At 40.5% G+C, this 21152-nt stretch overlaps 2 protein-coding genes and 1 non-coding gene across 4 annotated transcripts in view; all 3 read left to right on the top strand.

The window, feature by feature from the left end:
• OXSR1 (oxidative stress responsive kinase 1) overlaps window positions 1–21152 on the top strand; it is a 96202-nt gene extending 75050 nt beyond the window's left edge. For both annotated transcript variants that reach the window (XM_024756423.1, XM_024756431.1), the window contains 8 exons: window positions 2291–2413; window positions 6453–6488; window positions 11874–12008; window positions 13329–13393; window positions 15318–15370; window positions 17008–17076; window positions 17935–17999; window positions 18418–21152. In XM_024756423.1, the coding sequence (XP_024612191.1) occupies window positions 2291–2413; window positions 6453–6488; window positions 11874–12008; window positions 13329–13393; window positions 15318–15370; window positions 17008–17076; window positions 17935–17999; window positions 18418–18492 (621 nt within the window). In that variant the 3' untranslated portion in view covers window positions 18493–21152. The remainder of the gene's footprint in view (window positions 1–2290; window positions 2414–6452; window positions 6489–11873; window positions 12009–13328; window positions 13394–15317; window positions 15371–17007; window positions 17077–17934; window positions 18000–18417) is intronic.
• TRNAG-CCC (transfer RNA glycine (anticodon CCC)) lies at window positions 7802–7874 on the top strand. Its single transcript has one exon. It is a non-coding gene; the product is annotated as a tRNA-Gly (tRNA).
• Window positions 10072–11353, top strand: LOC112407246 (protein phosphatase 1 regulatory subunit 14B-like). The gene is given in 1 exon segment (XM_024756450.1): window positions 10072–11353. A coding segment is annotated over 1 exon segment (471 nt). The 5' UTR covers window positions 10072–10753; the 3' UTR covers window positions 11225–11353.

A 21152-nucleotide genomic window follows, 5' to 3' on the forward strand; every position in this document is an offset into this window, starting at 1 on the left:
AATGCTCTGAAATCCTTTCTTAAAATAGAAGGTATTTTGAATTTGCCTTTATCTCTGGAAATCTTATCTTGGGTAAGGACTGGAATAAAAAGTAATGTTAAAAAAATATGTACATGAATGATCATAGAAGTATTCTTCATAACTAAAAAGTGGAAACAACCTGAATGTCCATCTATTATAAATGGATATATAAATGTCATGTACCTATACAATGGAATATTATTCAGCAATAATAAGGAATGAAGTACTGATACATGGCATAACATGGGTGTACCTTTAAAACATTATGCTAATTGGAAGACATATTCTATGATTCCATTTATGTGAAATATCCAGAATAGGCAAATGTATAGAGACAGAAAGTAGATTATTGGTTGCCTAGGACTTGAGCAGATTGTAGGGAAATGGGCAGTGACTGCTAATGGGTATGGGATGTTTTTTGGGGGATGGAGGGAGTGATGAAAATGATCAAAATTTGATTGTGGAGATGGTTTCACAACTCTGAATATACTAAAAATCATTGGATTATAATACCTTAAATGGGTCAATTTTATGGTATATGAATCATATCTCTGTAAAGCTGTTACTTTTAAAAAAGAAGCATTTAGAAAATGGCACTACCAGCAATGGCTCTTGGAAATTGAAAACATTATAGAAGAAATGAAAAAAATTCTTTACAAAGATTTTAGAGTAAAGTTGAGGAATTTCCCAGAAAACAGAGCCAGAAGGCCAAGAGATAGATAACAGAAAAGATGAGAACATTAGAAGATTATTTGAGAAGGCTCAATGTTTGAGTTAAAAGAGTTCCAGAAAAGGAGAACTGAGAAAAACAGAAGAAAAGAAATTATTGAAAAAATAATTCAAGAAAAATTTTGTGAATTTCCAGATTGAAATAGCCCAAGTACCCAGTACAGTGAATGAAAATAGACCAACAGTAAGGCACATTTACCATGGTAGCTCATAATACTGGAGATGAAAAGAAGATGTGTAGCTTTCCAGAGAAGGGGGACAGGGCACGGACAGGATCGGGGTCATAATGACCTCAGCAGCATCTCTGGAAGCCACATCACAATGCAGCACTATTTCAACATTATGAAAAAATATGTTTTCTAACCCAGATTTTTTTTTAACCAGGCAGACTATAAGTAAAGTGTGGGAACAGAATCAAGTTATGTTCGGAAATGCTTGGCTTCAATAAATGTGCCATGTTGATAGTAGAGGAAGTGCTTAAAGTAAGAACAGGGAAGTCATGCGATCTAGGAAGCATGGTCCTCTGGATGACGGTAGACTGAGATCTAAAGTACCAGACCTGGTGTCAGTCTGGTGGAACAGATCAGGAGGCTCTGGTGAGAGGCTTTCTCAAGAAGATAATACTGATGAATACCTAATATATGTGAATATGGTGAGAGGAGATTTACACAGCAGGGAGAGAATTGAGGGATGAATATGACAAGTAAGAAATAAGCAAATATTAACTCCAGGGGAAATTAAAAAGTTATGCAGAAAAGGAAAGTAATTGTAATGTATAATAAGGTTCAACTGTATAGTTTATATAATCATGTTATATAAACACTGAATATTGATTTAAGCAAAATTACAGTGTATCTTGAAAAAAGAGTAGGGGATTGATAATAGGGTTTAATTCTCATTTGCATAGCAGGAAGTTCAATAGATAATTCCTAAAACTAGAAAATCAATAATAAGAACAGGTTACTCAGAGAGATAAATATAAATTCCAAAAGAATAAGCTAACATGAGTTGAAAGTGGTTGCCTGTGAGGAAGAATATGAAAGTTAGGGGACTGCTCTTTTTCTTAACAACACTTGCATAGCTGTAGTACTTTTGAAACTATGGAGGTATAATTGTGATTTTAAACATTAAAATTGAAAAAAAAAGAGCAGCATCTTCTTTATCTTGGGTTTATTTATTTGAGGGCTTAAACCCCCCCCCCCCCACCCCCGCTGTCTTTTTTCAGTGTCTCAAGATATGAAACCATTAATCAGATTTGACCTGTGACTTCACATAAGAAGGATTTGGATGATGTGCAGGCTCAGAGTACGGGAGTACAGGGAGAGTCAGTGGTTGTGAGTAAAGACAAATAGTGGAGATTATGAACAGAAAGCAAGTGAAGGATGGAGGATGTGAGTTTATATAGGAAAACTTCTCTATTGGGAAAATTATTATCTGCTTACAGCATTGAAGTAATAGAAGGAGAGAGAATATGGCTGACTTTTCTATATAGTAAGTGTCAAACACTACCATAGTCCACGTCTCTCTTCCTAATGAGCAGGTTCGGAGAGTACCAGGTTCCAGTGGCCGTCTTCATAAGACAGAAGATGGTGGCTGGGAGTGGAGTGATGATGAATTTGATGAAGAAAGTGAGGAAGGGAAAGCAGCAATTTCACAACTCAGGGTAAGTTTTGTTAAACTATATGCTTTAGCTAGAGTTCTTTTTGTCTGAAGCCTCTGAGATAATACTATATTATGTGGTTCTGTTCAGTTTAACCAGCTAAAATATAAAAAATACAGACAGAATTTTCTTGAACAACTTATTAACAACAGGAGCCCAAGTAATTCTACATGGAAAAGGGGACTGGCATATCTGTTTTACTATGATAATATTTAGGGTATATAAAAATGACCTAAATCGAGAAATGAAAACTATAGTGTCTGAGATGAAAACACACTGGATTAGATGAATGGCTGATTAAACACTGCAGAAGAAAAGATTAGAGAATTTGAAAGCCTAACAATTGAAACTTTGTCCCTAAAGTCTGTTAACTTTCTACCTGAAGAGGAACAGTGCACCTCTTCTTCAATTGGTATATCCTGGATCGTGTGTGCGAGTGTGTTAGTTTTTGCTAGAAGTGGACACCAAGACATGAAGTGAGCAAATACTATTTGAAAAATGGCGCTGATAGACTTGCTCAGTGCAGGGCTGCCACAGACCTTCAATTTGTAAAAAATGCAATATCTGCAGAGCATAATAAAGCCTAGTGCAATAAAATGAGGTGGGCTGTATCTTAAAGAATTTGTTCCAACATTTTCTTGTTTGTATTGTTTCCAGTATTAAATCTGCTTGTATACTTAGCTTTTCACTTATAAGTCACATTTCTTTTTACTCTGGCTGCTTTTAAGATTTTTTTTCTTTATGAATGGTTTTGAGCAATTTGATATGGTATGCCTAGGTGTATCTTTTTTTTTTTTTTTCATGTTTCATGTTTAGGGTTTATTGAGCTTCTTGGATCTTTGGGTTTACAGTTTTTTAATCAAGTTTGGAAAGTTTCCAGCCATTACATTTTCTTTTTTAAAAATATTTATTTATTTATTTATTTGTTTATTTATTTGGCTGCACTGGGTCTTAGTTGTGGCACGTGGGATCTTCATTGCCACATGTGGGATCTAGCTCCCTGACCAGGGATTGAACCTGGGCCCCCTGCATTGGGAGTGTGGAGTCTTAGCCACTAGACCACCAGGGAAGTCCCTCAGCTATTACATTTTCAAATGCTTTTTCTGTCCTTCCACCTTGGAGAGTCCAATAGCATGTATATTAGGCTGCTTAAAGTCATCTGACTGCTCGTCTTTTCATGTTTTAAAATTTCTTTTTCCCTCAGTTTCATTTTGCATAGTTTCTAGTGCTGGCCTGTTCATTAGTCTTTCTTCTGCAGTGTTAACCTGCTGCTAATCTCCCATCCAGTCTCCTTTCCATCTCAGGCGTAATATGAGAATTTTGATTTGGTGTTTGATTTGGTTGTTAGGTTCTAGAAGTTTGATTTGGTGTTTGTTTTGGCATCTTCAGTGTCTCTACTTAACTTTTGGAAGATATGAATATATAATAATTATTTTAATGTCCTTCTCTGCTAATTCTAACATCCAAGTCAGTTTTGGGGCAGTTTTCTTTTCACTGTGGCTTGAAAAGTGTTTTTGAGAGTTGAGTAAATAGAGGTAAGAGATCAAGGCAGATAAAATTTGATAAGGTAGAGTACCAAGGAGGAGAGAGCTACCCAGAGAAAGAAGCTTAGAGCTTCCCTTTTGAGTATTCAGCAGCATATGTGAGAAAACTACCCATGTGGAGAAAGTGCCCAGCACTCACACAACCAGGAACAGCAGTTAGATTGGAGAAACATAATTCACAGGGCATTTGGTAGAGTGCTTAGTAATGGGGTATAATATATTGCCCTAGACCGAACACTGCTCCAGACCCAACTAACAACTCATCAAAGCAGGATCCAAAAGGATTAAACTATTTCCAAGTAACTTTACTGTATTCCAAAACAAAGCTCAAGAAGATTTACAGAAATTATCAGCATGCAACAAGGTAAAATTCACAGTTTCTGTCATCTAATCGAAGATTACAAGAGTAAGCACACCTTATGCCCAGATCGTGGTTTCTAATGTCATTCCCTACTAAAGAACAAAGGCTCACTGGAGAAATGGCTGATTCCAGGGCTTACACAGGGAAAATGCAAGATAAATCTGGAATATCTTCTTTTGACAGAAAGAAAAGATCTTTTATTTTTAAAAGAGTCATAATAATATGAGCTAGGTTGAAGGAGCTCCCACTGGCCAAATTAGGGAGAATTTAACCATCAAAAGCATTAAGTGTAGTAATAAATTAGAAATCATTTAAAAAATAGGAATCTATAGGCCCATACTAATAATAAATAGATATATAAATACATGGGGGGGGATGGGTTTTCATTACGGTAACTGGTAAATGTAGGAGTGGATGGGGAAGTTCACCATTTTACAGCCATCATAAAACAATCGTAAATGTTAGATCAGACAAGGATCATCAATAGGTGCTAAATATATGGGAACATTTTGATGAGCAGGATATTTACATGGTCTTAAAGTTTCTCTCCATAGATGGCCTATTAGTTGCAAGAAAAAAATACTGCGTACCTGAGAAATTAGAAAATGCCTTGACTCAATGATTAAAATTAACATCACTAATGAGGGATAGAGGAACATGTGATTCCCTAAGATATGATACTATAGGAAGGATACGTCACTCTGTAGAATTCATTTAAGTCTGAATCATGAGGAAACATCAGACAAACCACAAATTAGGAGCATTCTATTCAAATAGAGTGTGTAGTAGGCAGGGGGAATGATTATGTATAGGAGGTCATTGGAAAAGTTGGATTATAGAGAGTGAATTAAAGTATTATTTTTAAATTTACTGAAGTTGATTGCTTTAGTAGTGTGAAGTTATGTAAGAGAATATCCCTATTCTTAAGTACACAGTGGGGACTTTCCTGGTGGTCCAGTGGTTAAGACTCTGCCCTCCCAATGCAGGGGGCCCGGGTTCAATCCTGGTCAGGGAACTAGATCCCTCATGCCACAACTAAAGATCCCGCACACTGCAACAAAGATCCCGCACGCAGCAACGAAGATGCCGAGTGCCACAACCAAGACCCGGCGTAGCCAAATAAATAAATATTTAAAAGAAGAAGAAGAAGAAGAAGAAATACACAGTGACTATTCAGTTGTAAAGAGCTATGATTATATGCAACTTATTCTCAAATGGTACAGGATTGATTAAATATATATATTTAAAAAGAGAGAAAGTGAACACTAAATAATAAAGCACATGAGGAAAAAGGTTAGTAATGGATGAATCTGGGTAAAGGGTATAGCAGTGTTCTTTGTATTATTCTTATTCTAACAACTTTCTGTAAGTTTGAAATTATTTCCAAACAAAGTTTTTTTTAAGGTTTTGTGTTGGCTGTATACTTGCTGTAACCCATTAGCTGTTGCCTGTACCTTGATTCTCCTTAATAAAATGGTAATGAAAATTTTAAAAACCTAAACTGACCTTATAAGAAGTCTAAATTCACACTTGGTAGAATTTACCATAAATTGACGTTTGTTTAGAGATATGTTGTTGTTTTATGTATTCTCCAGTGCCTGTATCCAGAATTACTACTAACTTATGATTTACTGAATCAATTTAGCTTTAGATTTTCATATGGCGTATTGTAATTCGTATTTCAATTTTGGCTCAAGAGTTTTCTTCATTAAAGCCTATAATCAGAATTACTCTGCTTTAAGAATGTGTTGGATAATTAGCTTGAATGTTTACATTTGGTTTGAGATATTATGCACATAATATGTTCATGATTAGTAGAAAGAATTGAACTTTGAAGAATGTGACCTCCCTACTAACTGATAGCTCAGTCCCATTATGTTTGCTTATAAACCTCAAGTTTTAGACTTAAAATACCGTAGGTATATTGATGCATTACAGGCTACCTGGACAAAGAATACAGTAGTATCATGACAGTTTTCTTTTTCCAGAAAACTCTCACTAGAGTTACCGATGAGTTAATTATGGATCAGAGTGAAATGGAGTTGACTTGCATTTCAACATTCCGTGCAGTTTGGAACTGACTACAAGTAACCTGAGTTTTCAGTTAACAAGCCTCCTTTTTTTGTATTTCTTTTAGTCTCCCAGAGTGAAAGACTCATTAACAAATTCTGAGGTAAGTAGTTGTGATTATTGAATCATTAAAGTATATGTGCTTTTGTTTTGGTTTGGTTTTTTTTGTTTGTTTGTTTTGTTTTGGTTTGGTTTTAATGTTAAGCACGCTTTTTGGTATGTGCCTAAATGGGAATGGGAACTTATGCCAGTGGAATTTTATTAGAGCTATCGACTCTGAGTTTGAATGGATCTTTGCAGTAAATGGTGCCATTGCACTCATTTTAAAAGTGGGCCCGAGAACCCAGAATGTTATTTTTTGCTTGCTTGACTTTATGAACTGCTATTTTTATCTTGGGCTGCTTAAAGTGGAAATTAGTCTTTTTGCATTAGTCTGTCCAGGAATCTGTCATATGCTGCCTTTGCTTTTTGGACTTTTTCCCTCAGCCTCTTGTCAAATAGACTCTGATGTCTATAGTTACTGCCTCAGTGTGATAGGGAATCCTACTAAACAGACGCCTGTTAGGCTGGCCTGCCTTATGCTCCTTACCTAAAGAAAATAATCATCTCATGAGTATTCAATATTTGGTTTAATGGCACACATGTCTTGCTCTTAATCCAATTTGTTCTTGCCACATGCTTAAAAGTAACTATTTTTTCCACTTCATTTGTATATATAGTAATATAATTATGTACAGGATTATGTTTAAGACTGAAAATACTGTACCTCAGCTTATTAGAGGCTAGAATCTGACAACTTGAATTAGATCTGCTATTCACTAAGATTTCTGGCTCTTCTTCTTGGTATGCGGTAGAATTGCATTTTTTTGCCCCTTGAAGTTACTCATGGCCGTGGCAGTTACTTTGGCCAATAAAATGTGAGCAGAAGGAAGAGCCACATTGTGATTCCCTGGGTTCCCTTGCCCCTGCCATCATGACCTGCATCCCTGCTGCAAATTTAGGTACCAAATTTAGCCTCTGCTGGCCACAGATGGACTTGAAGTGTGTGCAAGAAATAACTTTATCACCTCACACCTGTCAGAATGGCTATTATCAAAAAGACAACAAGTGTTGGTGAGGATATAGAGAAAAGAGAAGCCTCGTGCACTGTTGGTGGGAATGTAAATTGGTGCAGCCACTATGGAAAACAGTTTCTCAAAAAATTAAAAATACAATTATATATCCCACAATTCGACTTCTGGGTATTTTCCCAAAAACACTAATTCAGAAAGATATATGCATCCCGTATTCATTGCAGCATTACTTACAGTAGCTAAGATATGGAAGCAACCTAGGTATCCATCAATAGATGAATGGATAAAGAAGATATGATATGTATGTATATATACACAATGAAATATTACTCAGTCAGGGACTTCCCTGATGGTCCAGTGGCCAGGTCTCTGCACTCCCAATGCAGGGGGCCCAGGTTCGATCCCTGGTCGGGGAACTAAGGTCCCACATACTGCAACCAAGAGTTCACATGCCACAACTGAGGATCACACATGCCACAACTAAGACCCAGGGCAGCCAAATAAATAAATAAATATTTTTTAAAAAAGAAATATTAGTCAAAGAAGGAATGAAATCTTGCCATTTGCGACAACATGGATGGACCTTGAGGGTATTATGCTAAGTGAAATAAGTCAGAGAAAGACAAATACCATATGATGTAACTTATATGTGGAATCTGAAAAACAACAAATGAACAAACAAAACAGAAATAGTCTCATAGATACAGAGAACAAACTGGTGGTTGCCAAAGGGGAGGGGTGTGAGGGGAATTGTGAAATATGTGGGGGAGATTAAGAGGTACAAACTTCCAGTTATAAAATAAATAAGGCATGGGGATGTAATGTACAGCATAGGGAATACAGTCAATAATATTATAATAACTTTGTAGGTGACAGATGGTAACTAGATTTATTGTAGTGATCATTTTTTTTTTTTTTTTTTTTTTTTTTTTTGCGGTACGCGGGCTTCTCACTGTTGTGGCCTCTCCCGTTGCGGAGCACAGGCTCCGGACGCGCAGGCTCAGCAGCCATGGCTCACGGGCCCAGCCACTCCGCGGCATGTGGGATCTTCCCGGACCCGGGCACGAACCTGTGTCCCCTGCATCGGCAGGCGGACTCTCAACGACTGCGCCACCAGGGAAGCCCTGATCATTTTTTAATATATAAAAATACCAATCGCTATGTTGTACACCTGAAGCTAATATAATATTGTAAGTCAATGAATTATACTTCAGTTTTTTAAAAAAGGAAAATAATTCTAAAACAAGCAAAATGTTTTCAAAAAAGTAATAACTTTTGTTCTTGTAATTTACTGAGAACTTAAGATTATTTGTTACGCTCTAACTTAGCCTATTTTGACTGATTCCTAGTTTCTCAAAAATTGAATGGAAGGGTATTTTACATATTACCCAGACTTATTCTTTTTAGTCTCCTCCTTGTTCCTTTGCCTAAATAGCTTCTCCACGTGAACTTGTACATGCTCATAGTCATAGTCTCATGCTCATAACTTTGTTGTTGTTTTTTAAATTATGATAAAATACACATAACATAAAAGTAACCATCTTAACCATTTTCAGTGTGCAGTTCACTGACATTAAGTACATTCACACTGTTGTGCAACCATCCCCACCATCCATCCCCAGAGTTCTTTTGATCTTGCAAAACCAGCTCTGTACCCATTAAACAATAACTCCCTATTCTCTCCTCCCCCCAGCTCCTAGCAACGTCCATTCTGTTTTCTGTCTCTGAATTTGACTACTCTAGGTACCTCATAAAAGTGGAATCCTGCCATATTTGTCCTTTTCTGACTTGTGTATTTCACTTACATAATGCCCTCAAGGTTCATCTATGTAACATGTATCAGAATTTCCTCTTTCCTTCCCTTTTAAGGCTGAATAATATTCCATATTTGTGTGTGTGTGTGTGAACCACATTTGTTTAACCATTTATCTGTCAATGGACATTTGGGTTTCTTCTACTTTTTGGCTATTGTGAATAATGCTGCTATGAACATGGCCACACAAATATCTGTTTGAGTCCCTGCTTTCAGTTCTTTTGGGTCTATACCCAGAAGGGAATTGTTGGATTATATAGTAATTCTATTTTTAATTTTTTGAGGAACTATCATACTGTTTTCCATAACAGCTGTACTATTTTACATTCCCACCTGCAATGCACAAAGTTCCAATCTCTTCACATCCTCTCATTACTTTGTTTTGTATAACCTTTCTGTCTTGATTATAGGTATACATATATGTGCATGCAATTTGGAAGCTGTCTTTTTGAAATAGTGCTAATAGTTTTAAGCATTTTCAAAACTAATCTTAAAGTTCTGTTTTTCTATCAAAAACTGGAACCAATGACTAACTTTTGATTTCCTTTATGTGAAGCTAAGTAAACACAAAATTTTACTTCCTTGTCTCCTTGTTTTGCTTATATGATAACAGCTATTAGACCTCTCATTGCCCTTCTAATTTTTTTTCTCTTTTAACTCTAAATTTTGGCCATTACATTGATATCATTTTCCCCATTACCTTATAATTTTAAGTATGTTTAACTTGAATTTGTACTCAACTTCGGTCTTTTTTCCCCATTACATAACTAAAATTTTCAAACACGCAAAATAATGTTTAATGTCTATGTTAGTTATAAAGCTTCACATCCATTTTGAAAAGCATTGCAGTTATGTTAAGGAACCATTGGTTGATTTTCTTTTTTTTGTAAGTAATGGAAGGTCCCCAACATAGAAAAATGTCATTTCTGTAATTTCATACTATATACCAAATCTATATTTTGTAGGTGCTGTTTTGCTGGGCAAAGGGGATAGAATAGATGTATTTAAAAATACATATAAACAGGACACAAAGAACTACTATTCTGAAGAAGGAAAAAAAAGTGGACTACTGATATTTGTTACAACATGACTGACTCAAAAACTAAGTTAAAGAAGCCAGACACAAAAAGAGTGCATATTGTAAAATTTGGTTTATATGAAATGTTCATAAAAGGCAAATTGATAGAGGCAGAAAGTAGATCGGTGGTTGCCTAGGGCTGGGTGGGGGAGCCGGAGTTAACTGTAAATGGGCACGGGAAGAGTTGATGGAAGTGTTCTAAAACCAGATTGTAGGGATGTTTACAGAAGTAGAAATTCACTAAAAATCACTTGAGTTGTAGGCCGCCGCCGCCCTCGCCGCGGAGCCCTGTGGAGACGAGCTCACGAGCTAACCTGAGCCAGCGGCCGAGCCAGCTGGCGGGCGTCCCAGAGGTGGCGGCGCAGGGAGGGGCCCGACGCACGCACTTGGCCCTGGCGGCCGCCATGGCGAACAGCGGCCCCACAGAGGGTGCGGCGTTGGCGGCGTTGGCGGCTCCGGCCCCTGGACTGGGGAGTGGTGGCCCAGGGCCCCGCGTCTACTTTCAGAGCCCCCCTGGGGCTGCAGGCTAGGGCCCAGGCGGCGCGGACGACGAGGGCCCAGTGAGGCGCCAAGGGAAGGTCACGGTCGAGTAGCACCGCGAGGAGCTACGGAGGCGCCTCAACCTGGAGGAGTGGATGCTGGAGCAGCTCACTCACCTCTACGACTGCCAGGAAGAAGAGATCCCAGAACTGGAAATTGATGTGGATGAACTCCTGGACATGGAGAGTGATGATACCCGAGCTGCCAGGGTCAAGGAGCTGCTGGTTGACTGTTACAAACCCACTGAGGCCTTCATCTCTGGCCTGCTGGACGAGATCCGAGGCATGCAGAAGCTGAGCACAGCCAGAAGAAGTAAGGGTCCTCGACCCAGGTGAACCGTGGTTCCCACAGGACAATCGCTGCCCCCCCACAAGCTGGTAACAACAGCAATACCAGTGAATTTCATGGGATGTAAATTACACCTCAAAAAGTTCTTAAAAACAAAAAAGCAGGACTTTCCTGGTGGTGCAGTGATTAAGAATCCACCTGCCAATGCAGGGGACACGGGTTCGATCCCTGGTCCGGGAAGATGCCACATGCCACGGAGCAACTAATCCCGTGCGCCACAACTACTGAGCCTGCGCTCTAGAGCTGGCGAGCCACAACTACTGAGCCCACATGCTGCAACTACTGAAGCCCCCATGCCTAAAGCCCTGTGCTCCACAACAAGAGAAGCCACTGCAATGAGAAGCCCGCGCACCGCAACGAAGAGTAGCCCCTGCTCACCGCAACCAGAGAAAGGCCGCACACAGCGATGACCCAACACAGCCAAAAATAAATAAATAGATTAATTAATTAATTTATAAAGCATAGAGATATTTGACTTCCATTTGAAATAGGTGTGTCTTGGGGATGTAGAGATGGGCTGGTTCACTACACAAGGACTACTTTAAAAAGTCTCTCTGCGGCAGTGCTTGCCTGTCAGCAGGCCCGCCTCCCTTTCCTCTCAGCTTAAGCAGCACTGTGTGTGTGTTTTTGTTACAGCTGTTTTCAACAACTGATCCTGTGGGTACTTTACTCCGAGTTCCAGAACAGATTTCTGCTCATCTACCTCAGCCAGCTGGGCAGATGACTGCACAGCCAACTCAAGTCTCCCTGCCGACCCCTGCGGAGCCTCAGGTACAGCAGGGATGTGCTTTCTTTCGTGGTCAGCCTTCCGAGTGGAGGAAGAGGGTGGAGGCTAACGTGGACCGCCACCTGGTGCCATGAGGGTGATGTCCTGGTAGATTTTGAAACAAGTTAGAAATCTGTTTTCACGGTTTTAAATGTATGCAGATAAGAGTTTAACAAAGATCACACAGGTTTCATTTAGCGACAAAATAAGTTAATGATGGAAATATTTCAAACAGCAAAAGTTGGAGGAGGGGCGGTAATTTCTTGTCAGCTTTTTTTTTCCTCACACGAAGGCGAGGGGTTTTGCCCACTGAGGCGGCTCAGTGCCCCGGTGGCTCCTGCACTCAGGAGGGACGGCGCTGGGGGGTCTGGCGCCCCACGGCTCCCGCTCCCTCTCCCTCTCCCTCTCCCTCGCCCTCTTGGATCGCTGGGGAAGGCTGTCTCACCCAGGGTGCGTCGTCCCCCACGCCCCGTCCCCGGAGCACTGTTTTCATCTGCATCCCAGTGGTGCTCTGCCTTTGGAGATCACTGCTCTGAGCTCTTCCAGTTAGTCACATTCTAACTTCATTTACCTTTTCTTTGCCCAAGTTTTCCATTTCTGCCCATCATATGGGAAAAGATACAGTTGTCTTATGAAAACTGATGGAAAGATTGGATTTGTTTTATAAACGGCTTAAATAGAATGTATATCCTCTGTAAGGCAAGGGACAGCTGTATGGTTTTCAGAGAGGATTGGTTTAGTCATTAGACGATGTGGAGGGACTTCCCTGGTGGCACAGTGGTTAAGACTCCATGCTCCCAATGCAGGGGGCCCAGGTTCAATCCCTGGTCAGGGAACTAGTCCCACATGCATGCCGCAGCTAAGGAGCCGGCACAACCAAATAAATAAAATAAAATATTTTTTAAAATTAAAAAAAAAAAAAAGATCTGGAACCTCCAGGGTGGGTGGTTTTGTGAGGGGTAGCCAGTTTAGACCTTACTGGCAGATGTGTTGCCACTGGCAGATTTTTTAAAGGGAAAAACCCAGCTTCATGTTCTTCATGCTTATATAGAGGAAGAGAGGTCTGAAAAATACAAAATTAAATGTGACTGTGTATGGAATTTCGTGTGGGTTTGAGAATTATCTTTCTCATTATGTTTGACTTTGAGCTCTTGTTGCTGCCTTGTGGTACATGTCCTCCCACAGCAGGGAGTGTCCTAGGGACTCGGATGGCCGCACCTGGAGATGAAGAAAATTGACGCCAAGTGGACAGTTCTGCAGATGATTAGTCAGCTCCAAGCTTAATGGTCCAGGCAATGACTTTATACCTTTCAATGCTTTTTTAGGCTCTGTCTTCAGGAGCAGGTTCACAAGAAACCAAGATCCCAATCAGTCTAGTACTAAGATTACGGTAAGTAGACATTCTGTTGTTGTTGTTTTCTGAATACTCTGAATATGCTGATTTCTATTAGAAAGTCACTCCCCCTTCTAGTAGTTCATGCCTGAGAGTAACTGGATAGGGTCGTGTGTGTTTGCTTGTGGGTGTATTATTTCCCTCAGAAATAATAGCAGTAGTGTGAGGACCTGACTTAGCATTGACTCATTCCTCCTTCCACTTGTGAATTCCTAGTCACCTTCTCAGTATGACCATAATTAGAGTAGAGGTAGCAAGACTGTTTGGGGAATGTTTTGATTTTACCACTAAAGAGTAATGAAATTATGCCATAAATGTGAAGAAAGCAGATCTGGTTACCTTTTCTTTATAGAAGCCTACTCTGTATACCTGGACTCAAATAGTTCTGAATTAATACAGTGTCTTGGTAATCTCATCCTATTTTAACTGTACACAAAGAATGTTATTTGTCTCTCTTCAAAATTTTGTTTTGAAAACTTACAGCAGTTAATAGAGAGTATAACAATTCTATTTGACATGTGCTTCAGGAGGGGAGAGGATACTTGTAAGTGATGTAGTTAGCTTTTTTTTTTTTAACATCTTTATTGGAGTATAATTGCTTTACAATGGTGTGTTAGTTTCTGCTTTATAGTTAGCTTTTTGAAGGGTGCTTTTTAGTGGACTGTGTTCCAGACTTGTTTATGGAAGAGGAGGCTAGATTCTTATTCTCACTTATGAAGACTTTGAAGTTAAATGACTAGGCAGTTCAGTTTAGCATATTGTTATCTTTGAAGGTGTTTGTGCTTGGCATGACAGTCACATCACTAAAGTGATAATGAACACTTGACCTTAATTTTATTCAGCTTTCAGACTCAGTACAGCACTATTAGCTATTGTGCTAAGATACTGAGAAAAAGAGAAAATGAAATGCAATAATCAAGTCTGTTGGATGTTGATTTGTATTGTGTACTTAGCATAGCTAAAAACAAGTTTCAGTAGTAGACATGCAGAAGTGTAAATCTGTGTAGACAAGTGCAGAGAGACAACATGAGGGAGAAAATCACTGTGGGGCAGGATGTGTTGGATTTGGATAACTATATCTTAAGCACAATTTCAGTAACATCATGTGTCAGATAGACCTAAGCTCCCTGAACTGTTTAGATAAAATGGATTTGGGTCCTAAGTAATCACTCATGTCTGCCTTTAGACATAATATTCTAATTTCTCCATCTTTAACCAGAACCTCCAGGGAGCTGAGTTAATCTCAGTACTTGGTGTGGTACGCAATCTATGTAACTATCTTTCACCAGTCACATTTTAGCCTCTGGAGCCTTATATTAACTCTGCTGCCAGTATGGGCCCCATTTCTTTCCCCATCTTCTCTGCCCGCCCAAATCCTTCCTATCCATTAAGTCCTATCTACAATACTACCTCTAAAGTTTTTCCTCATTATCCCAATCTGTATATTCTTTATCCTTCTCCTCTGAACCCCTGTGGCATTTGGGGGAGCATCATGTGTTTCATTCTATGAGTCTAGTCAAACAGATCACCAGTGGTGGGCAAGGTACTCTCCTAGGCATAGGGGTGTGGGGGGTAGGCGTGGGGATAAGGAAGAAAAGGGCATCCTGTATCATGTTAACCACACCTCCCCGTGCTCATACAGATATTCCTCTTAGTCTAATATGATCGTCTTAGTGGGAATAAGGACGGGCATGGGCATATATTGACCAGTGAAGGACATAAATTAAAAGGGTTGTAGAACAATTAGATGATCACTCTGAGTTGTTTGCTCTGAGCCCTCAGTGTGAGCTCATTAGGACAAATCATACAGTCTATGGGACAGAAAGATCTTTCTCTTGGCATAGCTTTCCTGATATATGTAGGCGGACCCTGAATGCATAAATTCAGAAATTTATTTTATACATTTTGTTTTCTTTCATAGGAATTCAAAAAAAGAACTAAATGATATTCGATTCGAATTTACTCCTGGGAGAGGTGAGGCATCAAAACATTGAAAACAAAATAACTGCTCATTTGTCATTTTAAGGAAATGTGTGTGAAGTTTCTATCCTCTAGATATATTTTCCTCTTAAAGGGTGATAAAAACGTTCCTGGCCTAAAGGTTTTGGGGGGCATATGAACAAAATTAAAATGCAGTCTATTTACTACTACCTCATTTAGAAAACCTAGTATAATACAAAGAGTACTGAATATAACTCTAATTTACTGCTTACTGTATGGCAGACACTGTGCTAATCAGTATCTTATTAAATTCTCAAAACTGCCCCCTAAGGAAGGATTATTGTCCCCACTACATAGATGATGAAATCAAGGCTTAGAGAGAGTGAAGTAACTGGTTGCAGTTCCCACAGCTGAGAAGAGGTGTAGCTGGAATTCAAACCCAGATCTTTCGGAGCGCAGAGTTCCCGCTCTTATCACTGAACGTGGTCCTCCATGACAATAGAGAAGCAGTAAGGCTTCCAGTCCCCTCCCTCCCAGCTAAAGCTGAGCCCTGTCATTGCAGTTTCTGGCCGTGAACTTCTCCCAGGGACAAGGCTTATTTTCTTTCTTGCCTTTGTTACTCAGGATTCGTATTTGGGAAGTGGCCCGCAGCCAGCTGGTATCCGTCCTGTGTGCCACGCTTAGTCTTCCTGCTGTCTCAGTATCATGAGCAGTTCACTCAAATGCAGAGAACAAATGCACATGTACAGAGATGTATCTGTTTTCCTTTTTAAAGCCAGGCAGAGTCACATTTTAAGGTACTCATTCAAATCGCTGGTCTTTGGCAAATGTATGTGCACAGCCCCTCCCCAGAGGTCCTCCCGTTCCCTCTGAGGGGATCGGTGTTCAGGCCTCGGGAAGGAGTCAGTTGGAGATGAGGTTAATTGATGGTACTCTGTCCTCATCTTTTTAGTTTCTAGTTATATACCCATTGCTCAGACAGTACAACCTATAATAATTAGATATGAAGGAAAACCCACCAGAATAAAACAGAAAATTATTTTAGCAAAAACAACAAAACCAAAAAAAACTGGGAGTATGACCCCCAAAGAGAAGAGATTGCAGTTTGTTTTCTTAAGATTTATGGGGGCAATTCCCTGGCGATCCAGTGGTTAGGACTCCGCGCTTTCACTGCCGGGGACACACGTTCAATCCCCAGCCGGGGAACTAAGGTCCCACAATCCGCACGGTGTGGCCAAAAAAAAAAAAAGAGAGAGAGATTTAATTGGGACTAAATTATTCTGCTTTATTAGCCCTGGAGATGTTACACACTCATCATCACGTCTCAGAGCTCATAGGGCTGGCATCCGGGGTTGTCCTCAGACTAGTAGTTTCTTCTGCAGCATCACTATCAGGTGCTCTTCCGACAAAGGCAAGAACCCATGGAAATTAGGCCATCATTTAGAACGTTATCTTTACGTTGAGCTGATATTTGCCATCTGGGTGATACAGGTTCTGCCCTCTACCTAGACCTGTGATAGTCCCTCACTTGAGATAATCCTGGTGGGAGGAAGAACCTTTATGTGGAGGAAGTCCCCCAGCTTTGGTCTGGCTGTGCCAGCACCCGCTCTGAATGTTAGCAGGGACATGCATGCACAAGAAACGGAGCACCTTCTTCTTTGTCCTTGCAGATACAGCAGAGGGTGTCTCTCAGGAACTCATTTCTGCTGGCCTCGTCGATGGAAGGGATTTAGTAATAGGTAACTACTTTGTGCTCTGCCTTTGTGTCGCCGTCTCTCTGCTTGTATACTTAGGATCTAGAAAATCAGGCTTTGATTCCACTGAGTAGGTCTAATGGTTCTTGGAATGGTTCTTGGCTTTGCTGAAATAACAGGTATTGGGGACAGTTCCTTCCTTACAGAAAGGAAAATCTCACTTCTGAGTTTGCTTTGTGACCCCCAGTGATAGTGAGTGAAAACTTACCCAGGTCTCTGGGAGATCATAGAGATGATGACAGAAGTTACAGGTTAGAGTAAGCTTGGCCATATCTAATCCGTTTTGGAGAATGAACGCTATCCTTTTGGAGCTAAGAGTTAAGCAAAAATCATTACAGATTTAGTCCTAAAAAAAGCAGGAAGTAAGAAAAGGCACAGTCGGGCCACAGGTGCATTTTACTGAAGGAAAAGACCATTGCCTAGGACAAGTCAGCAGAGTTTCAAAGAGCCAGATAGTAAAGTAATAGTTTAGGCTTTGTGGACCATGTAACAGTCTCTGTTTTTACACTCTTCTTGGCTCACAGGCAGAACAGAAACAGGCTGAAGGCCATAGTTGGCTGATTCCCAGTCTAGGGCTTTCTGGCCCATGAATAGGCAAATCATACCTCTTTCACCCCAGTGTCTTTCCTAAGTTAAAAGAAAGTTAATTTGACAGTGATAAGATTTATTTGTGCTGCTTGGAGTTGCTTTTAAAAACACCTTGTGTTTAGGGAGCGATTTATCTTTCTGCTTCCATTTTGATTGTACATAGAAGCTTGTGAACTACCATTTAAGTTGTTGAAATGTGGTTGAAATGTGGATTTACTTAGCTTCTCGTTACTTTCTCTGTTTGTATGATTACAGTGGCAGCTAATTTGCAGAAAATTGTGGAAGAACCCCAGTCAAATCGATCTGTCACTTTCAAACTGGTATGCATCCCTTCCTCTTTGTTAAACCATCTCACGTTTTACACATCAGCAGCCTCTGCAGACCAGCTTCCATGTTCCCTGAGTGATGAGAATATTTAAGTCTGGTGGATTGTATTTGTTTAACCTCCCCATGCCCTGGGCTGATACCGCCCTTCATTGGCTTCCCTTCCCCTCTCCCTCTCAGGAAGCCTCCTACCCGAGGCCCTTGACTGTTTATCCTCAAGAGAGATTGATTGCTGGTCAATCTGACTCCACCTTTGTACCCAGACTCCACCTACACCTTTATCTGCCTCCTGTTTGTATCCCAGGGACCTGCCCCCCCACTGCCCTCTTTCCCACAGTCCCCATGTCAGTTTTAATTGCTGCCTGCAATTTTGTTTATAAATAGCCACAGCTTCTCATTTTGTTTGGTTCTTAGGCATCTGGTGTCGAAGGCTCGGATATTCCTGATGATGGTAAACTAATAGGATTTGCCCAGCTCAGCATCAGCTAAAACACAGCCCTGGAAGAGGCGGCCTAAGGAGATTCCACACATGCGTATCTCTGTTGCTTCTGTTGGCCTAAACTCACTACTGCCAAAGAACCCAGCAACAAACCTCCCAGCTAAGAGCTTTAGAGGTCTTTCTTTATGTTTTTCCTGTCATCATTCCCCCTTTTCCCCACAGGGAAAGAAAAGTTGGATCACCAGTGGCCAGCATCCCTTTAAAGAGTTCCGTTAGTAAACTTACTGCACGTGTCCCCTGTCTTCCTCCATCTGAGAAGTGGCCCGGGTGCCTCAAGGCCCAGGAGGGAGGTGTATCAGCTCATCTTGCCTTACTCCAGTGATGGCGCTGGGTGGAAAGTAGCAGCTATCTTGGGCTTCCTCATCCTGCTTGTTCTCCCACACCTGAGAGGATTTGGGCATCTTGGGATATCCCTTTACCACTGAAGTAGCAATTAAAAGTTGGTTGTTTAGCTGAAGCCCAGAGAATTTAATTTAGTGGGTTTTTGGTTTTTTTTTTTGTTTGGTTTTTTTTTTTTTTTGGTTTTTTTTTTTTTTTGGTATCCGATATGAATTCCAACAACCTTTGTTAGGAAGAAGCACAGCCTCAGATGGAGGCAACCTAAACTGTGTTCTTGTTTTGTTCATGATGTTTCTAAGCGTTTTGCTGAAGCTGCTCTCAGGCACCCCTCTTCATTACTCCCTCCAGAAAGGGTTGCTAGCCTTAACTTCAGCTGGTGCAAAACATCTGACTGTAATCGAACTTCAGCCATCGGATCCTTCAAAGTGGAACTTTGGACTGTTTTTAGAGAAAAGATCAAGTAATGGCTTGTAAAAGAGAATTTCCCCAGCAGTGGTTTTTGAACAGGAAAAATCATAACTCATATCATTGCAGAAGTATTTATTTTCAAATCTTAAAACAATTGAAGAAAAACTGCTCCTTGATCCTCCCATGAAAATCAATTTGCCTGGCCTCCAAATCATGAGGAAATGCAAGGCTGAGATTTCTACAGCAATAAAGGAGACTCGCACTGGGCCAGAGAGGCGTGCCTTCTGCCCCCTCTCCTGCACTGACCCTTTGGAGGGGGTCCCTGTGTGCTGAACCTGACCCAAGATGGAAAGTGAAACCACATGTGCCGTGACTTTTAGGATTTTTGAGTAGACAGTGTTCATTTGATTTTCTACAGAAATAATATAAATTATTCTTTAGGTTTAAAAAAGAGCACCATAATGCAATATGTGAATCATCAGTGGCGTTGAGTTTTTCTTTTCTTCCTACTGTTTCCCAGTCAGCCTCTGTCTAGCTGCAGATAGCCCTAACAAGGTTTGTAGATGAAAGGGGTCCTCAGTCTGGCCTTAAAATGACACACAAAGATGGGCTTTGGCCCATCTTTATAGAATCACTTGAGCCCTTTCCAGCATTGTTGGTCTGTGAATAAAAGGATTGCTTTACCTAGTTTTCTCTTAGAGCACTTCTGAAAGCTTTCTCCACAACTAACTTATTATAGTTTTTGTTTCATTCTGAGCTTGTAGTTTTAGTCATGGGCTTTCTTCACCTGCCCTGGATACAAAGGCATGTTGGGAAAGGGATGGGTGTTGTAGAGGAAGGGAGGGGATGCTTTGGGATGGGGGTTGGGAGGAAAGTAGATCAGAGGATCGGACACCAAAGCCCAAGGTCCCAGCAGGATTGGTAAAAGGAGGGAGCCTGCTGAGCCTGGAGACAGAAAGGATTGATCAGCTTACTGGACAAATATTTAGCTTTTCTTTTTCCTTTTTTTTTTTTTCCTTTCTTTTTTTAGAAGAGGGTTGGGGGAACAAGGACAGGAAGGTAGGAATAAGTTATGAAAAAATGTAATGTCCCTTTTGGCACAAGACTAGTGGCTTACCTTAGAGTCTGTGTTTTGGTTTCAGATAAGCCCATCATAGTCTACTTATTTCTGAATCCAAAGGGTGGTGGCATCACTCTATTCTAGCTTTTATTTGGAGGTGGTCGAGAGCCCAAGCTGGAAGTAAGCAGCAGCCCATCTCCCTGTTCAATTTCTCCAGCCGGCCATTACCTTTGAACTGCAGTGGGACAGGCGTGACAGTAGAAGTGGGCTGGTGCTTTCTCTTTCTTTTCCATTCATCTTTTGCCCTGCTGGGAATTAGGAGTCAGACACCAAGCCCCAGGACAGTGTTATTTCTTCTTCCGCTTGATGTATGGTGGACTCGCTTTGCTGGCTTGTGCAGTGATGCTGAAAAAAAATGAGTGAACAGAAACTTTGCAGGTGAGACAGCACATGACCTAGTGAGCAGTTTTGCTCCTTCCCAGGAGGGGTGATTCAGGATACACCTCTCTCCCTGGATCCCCAGGATCCCCTGGTCCCTGGGGGAGGGACTAACTTAGCACAAGGTAACATGTGCCAATGCTATTTGTGAAATGTATGGTCTTTCTAAATGAATAATGGATTTGTTTGGGTTTTTTGCTTAAGTTGTGAACCAAATCCTAGAGCCAGCTGATACTCTAATAATCTGGAGGACAGAATCATGGTGTATCAATAAATGGAGGTTCCTCCTTATGGTGTATGCTAGATTATGGAAGATGTAAAATATTTGACTTCCCCCTCCCTTTTATTTTTATTTTTATTTTTTTGACTTTGTACTTTGCTGCATGTTTCATTCATTTTTAATCA

The sequence above is a fragment of the Neophocaena asiaeorientalis genome, unplaced genomic scaffold, assembly GCF_003031525.2.
Source record: "Neophocaena asiaeorientalis asiaeorientalis breed wild unplaced genomic scaffold, Neophocaena_asiaeorientalis_V1.1 scaffold265, whole genome shotgun sequence".
Classification (NCBI taxonomy): domain Eukaryota; kingdom Metazoa; phylum Chordata; class Mammalia; order Artiodactyla; family Phocoenidae; genus Neophocaena; species Neophocaena asiaeorientalis.